Source organism: Muscardinus avellanarius (assembly GCF_963383645.1).
Source record: "Muscardinus avellanarius genome assembly, chromosome: 1".
In the NCBI taxonomy this organism is placed as follows: Eukaryota; Metazoa; Chordata; class Mammalia; order Rodentia; family Gliridae; genus Muscardinus; species Muscardinus avellanarius.
The window spans coordinates 122,113,057-122,124,252 of NC_137786.1; the positions used below are offsets into that span (position 1 = coordinate 122,113,057).

The 11,196-nt window shown below is 47.2% G+C and overlaps 1 protein-coding gene across 1 annotated transcript in view; it reads right to left on the reverse strand.

Moving 5' to 3' along the window:
* Positions 1-4,848, reverse strand: part of CBL (Cbl proto-oncogene) — a gene marked incomplete at both ends in the record, with an annotated part of 74,223 nt that extends 69,375 nt beyond the window's left edge. Inside the window, one exon of the mRNA XM_080699923.1 lies at positions 4,660-4,848. Coding sequence (XP_080556049.1) covers positions 4,660-4,848 — 189 coding nt within the window. The remainder of the gene's footprint in view (positions 1-4,659) is intronic.
* Between the last annotated feature and the right edge of the window lie 6,348 nt (positions 4,849-11,196).

Genomic DNA, 11,196 nt, shown 5'->3' on the forward strand with positions numbered 1-11,196 from the left:
TGAGACCATTTCAAAATAAAGAATAAAAAAATAGGGCTAGAGGTGTAGCTCTGAGGTAGAATGCCCCTGTACTGCAAAAAGTAAATAAATAAATAGTTTGCCAACCTCTGCTCAATTTCACAATTGAATTTTGTGTGTGTGTGGTACTGGGGTTCCTGGAAACCCTTCTACCTCCGGGCTACACTCCCAGACCTATTTTATACTTTTATTTGGAAACAGGGTCTTTTAAGCCAGAGAGGCTGGCTTCAAACCTGCGCGATCCTCCTGTCTCCACTTCGCAAGCGCGGGGATTACAAGTGTGCGCCACCACGCCCGCCTCACAATTGAATTTTACATCTCTCTCTAAATTATCTTTATAATTTTGATTTTGAATTTTCTTCACATATAAATATTTATGTAAATAATTATAATACTCTTTAAAGACAAAAAAATTTTAAAAAGAATAACCTCGAGGCTATGCCTTTTGTTTTATAAAAAGCATTCTAGCATAAGCATTTTCCCAACAATGGGTTTAGGCTCTACAATGGGTTAGTAAATTACTGAACTGGGTCTGTGCTAACAAGAACCCCATGACTTAAGCCAACTTCTCCATCTGTGTACATCTACCATGGGGGAGAGGACTAACAGTTCCCAGAGCTAACTGACAATTAGTAGACTATAACAGTATTCATCTAGCTTCAATAACAAGGACAAAACAAGTATGAAACAGTGACTTACAACTAAATTCCATAAGCAAGGGAGGAATCTGTAGATGTGATAGCAAGTTCTCACTACTTTTCTAACACCACATGCAGTCATGGAGGTGTAGTAACCCATTAAAGACTTTCAACAACAAAAGAACCCCCATGCTCAAAATATCAAGACTTAAAGAGTTGGTACAATCTGGCCACATTACAGCAGTATTCAAAAAACCTGGAAAGTAGTATGAACCTACTTTCCAGGATTAACACAACAGAAAGCACTATATTTGCAAAGGCATGGTGGCACACATTTGTAACCCCAGTACTTGGGAGGTTAAAACAGGAGGATCTCAGGTTTGCAGCCAGCCTCGGCAACTTGTGAGGCCCTTCACAACTTAGTGAGACCCTTGTAGGTAGAATACCCCTGAGTTCAATCCCCAGTACCACAAAAGAAAAAGAAGCACTAAATTTTCATTGCATTACAATTAGTAATATGTGATATGGGACACAATACGGAAGTCATCTCCAAAGATAACCAGTACAAGAATCAAACAACGCTCTCCCCAGACACAGAAAAACAAGAAGTCTGCTGTCTTTGAAACTAACAAAACCTAAAAGCATTCTTACCCAAACTGTAACACCAGTACTTGGGAGGATTGCAGGTAGGAGGTCAACTCAGCAATTTAGCAAAACCCTGTTTCAAAATAAAAATAATTTGCCGGGCGTGGTGGCGAACGCGTTTGTAATCCCACGCTTGGGAGACAGAGACAGGAGGATTGTGCTGGTTCGAAGCCAGCCACACTGGTTTAAGAGACCCTGTTTCCAAATTAAAAAAAAAATTAAAAAAAAAATATATATGTATATATAGAGAGAGGGGAGGAGGGAGGGAGAGGGAGGGAGGGAGGGAGAGAGGTCTGAGAGTGTAGCCCAGAGGTAGAAGGGCTTCCAGGCACCCCAGTACCACCAAAATAAAAATAATCTGGGCACAGTAGTACATGCTTGTAATCCCAGTACTTAAAGAGTCTGAAACAGGAAGATCACAGGTTCTAGGACTCTCAGCAAATTCGAGGACAGTTCTCAGAAACATAGTGAGACCCTGTTTCAAAAGTAAAAAAATAAGCAGTGTGGTGGCCCACACTTGTAATTCCAGCATTCGTGAGGCTGAGTTAGGAGGATCAAGGTTCGCAGACAGTCTCAGCTACTTAGTGAGGCACTTTGCAACTCAGTGAGACCCTGTTTCAAAATAAGTAATAAAAAATAGGTCTGGGCCGGGCGTGCTGGTGCACACTTGTAATCCCAGCACTTAGGAGGCTGAGACAGGAGGATCACACAAGTTCAAAGCTAGCCTCAGCAAGTTAATGAGACCCTGTTTCCAAATTAAGTATAAAATGGGTCTTGGAGTATTAGCCTAGTGGTAGAAAAGCCCCTGAGTTCCACCCCCCATAGGTCTGGGGGTGTAGCTTGAAGGTAGAATGCCCCTGGGTCCCATCCCCAGTAACTCCAATAAACAAACAAACAAACAAACAAACAGGAAGCCAGGCGTGGTGGAGAGAGTTTATAATCCTAGCATTTGGGAGGCTGAGACAGGAGGGTCACAGTCTCAGCTACTTAATGAGGCCCTCTGCAACTTAGTGAGACCTTGTTTCAAAATAAAGAATAAAAAACAGGGCTGATATGCCAGGCATGGTGGCGCATGCTTGTAATCTCCCCGCTTGGGAGGGTGAGACAGGAGGATAGCACAGGTTCAAAGCCAGCCTCAGCTACTTAGTGAGGATCTCAGCAACTTAGACCCTGTTTCCAAATAAAATATAAAATAGGTCTGGGAGTATAGCTAGAGGTAGAAAGCTCCTGGGTTCCACCCCTAGTACCACCAACAAAACAAAACAAAACAGGGCTGGGGGCATAGCTCCAAGATAGAATGCCCGAGTACTAAATAAATTAAGAAAGACCAGGGATGTAATCTGGAGGTAGAATCCACTTGGGTTCAATAACCAGCACCCCAAAATAAATAATAAGTCAACATATTTAGTTTCCCTTACATGTCTAACTTTCTATAATAGTCTTATAATATTTTCTAAAATTAAAATTACTACCAAGCCATCTGTCGGGGTGCACGCTTGTAATCCTAGTACTTAGGAGGCTGAGACAGGAGAATCTCAGGTTCACAGCTAGCTTTAGCAACTTAGTGAGGCCCTCCACAATTTAGGGAGATCCTATTTTAAAAAGGAAAAAAAAATAAAAGGACTGAGGGTGTATCTCAGATGAGGCCTCCGGGATTCAATCCCCAGTACCACACCACCAATATAATCAACAAATACTTGTATCATTAATTACAATACCAATTTTCCTTTTGTATGTAGTGCCTGGATGGGACCTCGAGGCTCCTGCAATGCAATTCTCATTATTATTTTTTAAATCTTTTCATGTTTCTGAAACAGGGTCTCACTGAATTGCAAAAACCCTCCCTAAGTAGCTGAGGCCACCCATGAACCTCAATCCTCTGATCTCCGCCTTCAGAATGCTGGGATTACAAGTGTGTGCCACCTCACCCAGCACAATTCTCATTATTTAACATAGAAAAAAGATCAGTCCTGAAAAAGTGGCTCTGAAACCACTAGCCTATATTATAGTAGTGTTAATTCTCACACAAGACTTGTTAAGCATTTTTATGGCTCATTTACACTTGCCAAGTGCTTCACAATCACTTTATTAGCTGTTCCTAGTCCAAAACAACCCATGAAGAACTTTAGAAGAGGAACCTAGTCCCAGAGAGGAACCAAAAAAAAACAATTTACCCTAGAGGAAATAACACCATTCTCTAACACACCAGATCCTCCTAATCACTGTTCATCTGCGATACAAATTCTGTCAAAATAAATTAGTAATGAATGTGATATCAAAGAAACATTGATTTCTTTTTCTTTTTTTTTTTTTTTTTTTCAGGGCTGGGGCTGGAACCCAGGGGCATTCGACCTCGAGCTTCACCCCTTGCCCTATTTTATTCTTTTATTTTGAAACAGGGTCTCAGTGAGTTGCAAAGAGCCTCACTAAGTAGCTGAGGCTGTCGGAGAACCGCTATCCTCTGGTCTCAGCCTCCGGAATGCTGGGATTACAAGTGTGCGCCACCAGGCCCGGCTTGAAACATTGATTTCTAACAGAACATCAGACTGCTTATACACTTTTAGGTACGTGGTGCTAACTATATAGACACAACTGTAAGGAAGTAATTCTCCCAAATGACAAACGTAAAAGACCTAAATAAAAGCAGGGTGTCATGGCACAGGCCTGTAATTTCAGTAGTTGGTAGGCTGAGACAGGAGAATTGGAGATTGGAGACTAGTCTCGACAATTTACGGTCACCCTGTTTCAAAAGTGCTGGGGTCTAACTCAGAGGTAGAATGCCCCTGGGTTCATATCCCAGTTAAGAAAGCAAGCAAGCTAAATATATAATTTTTTGCACTTGCTCCAAAAAAAGGGTAATCAAAGAGGCTTATGGAACAAACTCAAAGGCAGGTCCTGTAATAATAGGGAGTTTGGCCTGTTTAAAAAAAAAAAAAGTAGAGCCCAGTTAAAAGAGATGAGCATTGGGAGGAAGTTCCGAAGTCAGAACCTGCTACTTAGCACGCTCCGTCTACCTTCCAGAAGATTATGATTCTAATCAGACCTTGTGGTTTAATCAGTGCCTATCTCCGCACCACCAATCGATCACATCCTATAACCGAACACTGGGCCGGCGCTGGATGTGAAAGAAAGTTCTCCCCTGGCCCTATTTAAACCCCCTCTTTCCTTTATCTTGGCGAAACATCGTGAGGAAGACGGGTCGGCGGCGGCTCCCGCGCGGTCCCGCCGGGTCCCCGCCCGCCCCGCCGAGCCCCGGGCCGCCGCACTTCCGCCGCCGCGCGCCCCCGCCCCCGCCCCACCTTTGTTCGCGCGCGGAGCCGGCGCGCGCCCGGCCCGGCCTCGTCCCCGCCGCCCCCACCTTGTCCATGAGCTTCCAGCACTTCTCCACCATCTTCTTGTCCACCGTGCCCGGCGGGTGCGGGCTGAGGTGGTGGTGGTGGTGGTGCGGCTGGAAGGCGTCCTTCATGAGCCCGATCAGGCCGCCCGCGCCCGAGCCCCCCGAGCCGCCGCCCCCGGCGCCCGAGCCCTTCTTCACGTTGCCGGCCATGCCGGAGGGTCGGGCCCGCCGCGCTGCGCCGCTCGCCCGCCCGCCCGCGAGGGATCGAGGCCGGGAAGGAGGAGCCTCGAGCGGCCACCGCCGCCGGCTCCGAGGCCGAGGGAGGAGCGGCCGCGGCAGCGGAGGGGGCGGCGCCGGGGACGCGAGGCGCGCCCCTCCGGCGAGCGCGCGCCGGGAGCGCGGGGGCGCGCGCCGGGGGCGGGCGGCGGACGGCGACACGGGGGCGGGCGGCGGCGTCCGGCCGGGCAGCGGCCCCCCAACGCCGGCCCTCTGTAGCGCCGGCGAGCCCCCGAACGCGGAAAGCCGCGGCCAAGTTCCCGCGCCCGCCCTGGGGGCGGGGCCGGCAGGGGCGGGGCCGGCAGGGGCCGGCAGGGGCGGGGCCGGCAGGGGCCGGCAGGGGCGGGGCCGGCAGGGGCCGGCAGGGGCGGGGCCGGCAGGGGCCGGCAGGGGCGGGGCCGGCAGGGGCCGGCAGGGGCGGGGCCGGCAGGGGCGGGGCCGGCAGGGGCCGGCAGGGGCGGGGCCGGCAGGGGCGGGGCCGGCAGGGGCGGGGCCGGGCGGGAACCGCGGCGCCTGCGCCCTCTGCTGGAGGCGCGCGGGCGGGGCGGGGGCGGGGCCAGCGTGGAGTCTGCGCACTGGGCCGAGCCCCGCCCAGGCTTCTGGTGGGCTGGAGCGGCGCTCGGTGAGTGGTTGAGCCGGGTTGCGAAGGAGAAACTCCTAACCCAGATTCTTAACCTCCAGGCTTGCCCGGCGCGCGACTAATGTAGGAATTGAGTGTACAAGGTTTTTTTTTTTTTCCACGGCACTGGGGATTGAACCCAGAGGTTTCTGCCTCCTAGCTACACTCTTAGCCCTATTTTATTCTCTATTTAGGGTCTCACTAAGTTGAGGAGGGCCTCTTTAAGTTCCTGAGGCTGGCAACGAAACAGATCCTCCTGTCTCAGCCTCGCCGCTAGTACTGGGACTGCAAGCGTTCGACACCACGCCCCGCTGACTTTAGTGTTATTTGCCTCCTGATGTGGGAAATAGGAGAAAATTATTTTGTCCTCCACTCACTCCCCCGTCTGTGGGGGGGACCTGCTGGTCTTTGAAACCAGGGGCATTCTATCTCCTAGCTACACCCCCAGCCCGTTTTATTTTTATTTTAAAACAGTCTCGTTAAATTGCTGAGGCTGGCCTCAATCCCGCAATCTTCCAGTCTTGGCCTCCCAAGTATTGGGATTGCAAGAGTCCTCCATTAAGACAATGATCTTTGAAGTCTTCATTAAAACACGACTGAGAGGCTGGGCATGGTGGCGCACACCTGTAATATCAGTATTTGGGAGTGTAAGACAAGAGGACCACAGGTTGAAAGGCAACCTAACAAGTAGCGAGATTCTCAGCAACCTAGCCAGACTCTGTTTCAAAACTAAAGAGGGCTGGGAGTATATCTCGGAGGGAGGATGTCCTTAGGTTCAATTCCCAATGCCACAAAAAACCAGGACCAATGACTGGAATATGAAGGTTGTGGATTGTTCTTGGACCCTCGGGCCTCCAGCTCTTCTCCCATGCGCTTATACCTCTTGGAAATGAAGCGCTCTCCTTTTGGCTTCGGGAAAATGGTTCCTTTTCCGGGCATTTAATGCATAGGTCAGATTCTCTGGCTTCGCTCTTTGCACCGCAGCATAAGGGCCCGCCCACACCAGCCAGGAGACCGCAGTGAGCGCTGGCCCAAGGGGTTCTGGCTCTGCCCAGAGAACAGAAATGCAACTCCTAGTTACTTCCACTTTTCTAATCTGAAAGTTGAGTTGGAAGGACTATAAAAATAGGAACTTCCTTTCCAAAGAAGGAAGTGCCCTGCCCTAATTTGTTAGCTTTTTTTTTTTTTTTTTTTTTTGAGGAAATGGGAATTGAACCCAGGGTATTCTACCTCCAAGCATACCCCCAGCCCTCTTTTTTATTTTTCATTTGGAAGCAAGTTCTCGCTAAGTAGTGGAGGACCTCACTAAGTAGCTGAGGCTGGCAGTGAACTGTGATCCTCCTGTCTCAGCCTCCCAAGCACTGGTTTTACAATTTGTACCACCACGCCCAGCAATTTGCTAATTCTGAGTTTCAGCTTTGCGAGTTTGCAAGCCCAGTCATAAGTATTTAGTTCCCCCCTAGATCTCCCTCCTGGCTCTTCCAGAAGACCCTGGACTGGAGCTTATCAGGTTCTCCTGCTGGAGAGGAAAATATCACTGAACTCCAGAGACATCCTGAGTCTGGAAATCTATGGCTTTTATCTGAAACCAATTTTGGAGTCTTCATTATCATTTTCTATTAGTAGAATGTTCTTTTATCAGTTCCTGGAAATAGGACAATCTGTAAAAAAAAAAAAAAAAAAAAAAAATCTAGGCAAAGCTCTTAAATAAATGTCAAAAGGTTCCAACAGGCTGAGACAGGAGGCTCCCAGGTTGGAGATCAGCCTCAGCAAGTGGCAGGACTCTCATTAACCTAGCAAGACCCTGTTTAAAAATAAATAAATAAGTAACTCAGGGCTGGAGTTCGTAGCTCTGAAGTAGAATGCCCCTGAGTTCAATACCCAGTGCTGTGCGCGCCCACACACAGGAGTGTCTCCTTAGCATCACCACCCTGCTGGCAGGCTGTCCTTTCTTTTCCTCAGAATATTCAAATCTTTTCACCCTTCTTTTCCCTACCACCTTTGATACATCCTACCACTATATATACTTCCTAAAATATATTTTTTTTTATTGAATCCAGGGACATATTACCTCTGACATACATCCCCAGCCCTATTTTTTGTTCCTTTTATTTTTTATTTATTTATTTATTTATTTTTGGTGGTACTAGGGGTGGAACCCAGAGGCTTTCTACCTCCAGGCTATACTCCCAGACCTTTTTTATATTTTATTTGGAAACAGGGTCTTGCTAAATTGCTGAGAGCCTCACTAAGTAGCTGAGGCTGGCTTCGAACCCGTGCAATCCTCCTGTCTCCGCCTCCCAAGCGCAGGGATTACAAGCGTGCGCCACCACGCCTGGCTTGTTCTTTTTATTTTAAAACAGGGTCTTATTAAGTTTCTGAGGGCCTGAGTTGCTGAGGCTGGCCGAGAACCAGTGATCCTCCTGCCTCAGCCTCCCAAGTACTGGGATTATAAGCATGCACCAACACACCCGGCCTAAAATATATTTCTGACAACATCTCTGACAACATCACACACACACACACACACACACACACACATTAAACACTCTCCATTGCCTCAGGAATAAAAATAACAGTCATGTTCTAACTCCAAACTAAACCTTGTCATTTATACTACTTCCTGATATATACATCCTCTGTTGAATGACTCACCAAGTCACAAAATACCACAATTCTTTCTCTACTGAGAGTATTTCCTCTGCCAAAAAGACTTGGGAGGCTGAGACAGGTGGATCACAGATTGAAGGACAGCCTCAGCAAGTAGTGAGACTTTCATCAACCTAGCAAGACCCTGTTTAAAAATAAAAGTAAAATAGGACTGAGGGTGTAGCTTGGAGGTAAAATGCCCCTGGGTTCAATCCCTAATACCACACACACACACACAAATAGAATAAATAAAAATAAAATAAAATCCAATCTATTCTTCACAACTCAGCTCAAATATTGCCCTCTAGCTAGGAGTAATCATTCCTCTAAATTTCTATAACCATGTATTTTTTTTTATCTTTTTATCTTTTAAATTTTTATTTTTTCTGTGATAATGGGGATGGAACCTAGGGGCAGTCTACCTCCGAGCTATACCCCCAGACCTATTTTATTCTTTATTTTTTATTTATTTTATTTTATTTTATTTTATTTTTAGTAGTACTAGGGATGGAACTCAGGGGAATTCTACCTCCAAGCTATATCCCCAGGCCTATTTTTTATTCTTTGTCTGTGAACTTCGATCCTCCTTTCTCAGCCTCCCAAATGCTGGGATTACAAGCGTGCACCACCATGCCTGGCTATTTTATTCTTTATTTTAAACAGGGTCTTGCTATGTTTTGGGGGGCCTCACAAATTGCTGAAGCCGGTTGCAAATCTGCGATCCTCCTGTCTCAGCCTCCCAGGATTGTAATCCCAGGATTACAAGCATATGCCTGCCTTCTTTTTTATTTTTATTTTTTGATACTGAAGATTGAACCCAGCAGTGTTCCACCTCCAAGCTACATCCTAAACCCTATTTTATTTTTTGCTTTGAAACAGGATCTTGCTAGGTTGCTGAGAGTCTGGCTAAATTGCTAAGGCTAGTCTCAAACCTGCGATCCTCCTGTGTCCACCCTCAGATACTGGGATTACAGGTGTGTGTCACCAACACCTGGCTGTGTCTGTATATGTATGTGGATGTGGGGGAGGGGTCCTGAGGATTAAACCCAGGGGCATTCTACCTGCAAGCTACACCCCCAGACCTTTTTTTTTTTTTTTCCTTGTGGTACTAGAGATGGAATCCAGGGGTATTCTATCTCCAAGCTACACCCCCAGCCCTGGTTTTTTTTTAAATTATTTTTATTTTTTTATTTTTTGGTGGTACTGGGGTTCCTGGAAGCCCTTCTACCTCCGGGCCACACTCCCAGACCTATTTTATATTTTTTGAAACAGGGTCTCTTTAGCCAGCACAGCTGGCTACAAACCTGCATGATCCTCCTGTCTCAGCCTCCCAAGCGCAGGGATTATAAGCGTGCGCCACCACGCCCGGCTATTATTCTTTATTTTTAAATAGGGTCTCACTAAGTTGCAAAAGGCCTTGCTAAGTAGCTGAGGCTGTCCGTAAACCACGATCCTCCTGTCTCAGCCTCCCAAATGCTGGGATTACAAATGTGCACCACCACACCCGGTATGCCTAGCTCCTTTTTATTTTTTATTTTGAAACAGGATCTTACTAAATTGCTGAAGGTCTCATTAAATTACTAAGGTAGCCTCCAAACTATGAGCCTCCTGTCTCAGCCTCCCAAGTCTTGGGATTATGAGTGGGAACCATGTCCAGCTACCATTTATTTCTTATACCATAAAACCAGGCATGGTGGCACACACTTGTAATTCCAATGCTTGAGAGGTTGAGACAGGAGAACCACAGGTTTTCAGCCATCCTCAGCTACTTAATGAGGCCCTCTGCAGCTTAGTGAGACCCTGTTTCAAAAATGAAAAACAAGTAGCCAGGGATGGTGGTACTTGCTTTTGTAATCCCAGCACTTGGGAGGCTGAGACATGAGGATCGCAGGTTTGAGGCCAGCCTCAACTACTTAGTGAGGCCCTCTGCAATTTAGTGAGACCTTGTTTCAAAATAAAGAATAAGCCAGGAATGGTGGCGCACCCTTGTAATCCCAGCATTTGGGAGCCTGAGACAGGAGGGTTGCAGGTTCTTATACAGCCTCAGCTATTTAGCCCTTTACAACTCAATGAGACCCTGTTTCAAAATAAAGAATAAAAAATAGGGGTGGGGGTGTGGCTCGGAGGTAGAATGCCTCTGGGTTTCATCCTCAGTACCGCAAATAAATAAATAAGTAAATAGATAAATAAATATAAAAAGCCAGGAGTGGTGGTCCATGCTTGTAATCCCAGATTTCAGGAGGTGGAAACCAGAGGATTGCGGTTTGTTCACAGACAGCCTCAGCTACTCAGGCCCTTTGCAACTCAGTGAGACCTTGTTAAAAAAAAAAAAAAAAACTAAACTAAAAAATAGGGCTGGGGTTGTAGCTTGGAGGTACAATGCCCCTGGGTTCCATCCCAGTGCCGCAAATAATGATGATGATGATGATGATGATGAGGAGGAGGAGGAGGAGGAGGAGGAGAAGGAGGAGGAAGGAGGAGAAGAAGGAGGAGGAGGAGAGGAGGAGGAGGAGGAGAGGAGGAGGAGAGGAGGAGAAGAGGAGGAGGGAGAGGAGGAGGAGGAGAGGAGGAGGAAGGAGGAAGAGAGGAGGAGGAGGAGGAGGAGGAAGAGGAGGAGAGGAGGAGGAGGAAGGAGGAGGAGAGGAGGAGGAGGAGGAGGCGGCGGCGGCGGCTGGGAATATAACACAGAGGTAGATGCCCCTGACTTAACTCCCAGTACCACAAAAAAAAGAAGAAGAAGAAGAAAAGAAGAAATAGCACCACACTATCTTATCATAGTTGAACCATCACAGTTCCCAGCGCAGTGTAGGTACAGTCAGATATTTTTCATAGTTGGATCCTAGAATTCACGGATATATGTAAGACGTTAGCCTGTGGAGCTCTGTAAGTGTACCTCCAGCTCGATGTAATGTTTCCAGTCTGTATTATCTCCAGTAAGGTCTGCTTAACATGGAATTATATCATGCACACTTTTATTTCAGTACTGAGGATCGAGCCTAGGGACATCCTACCTC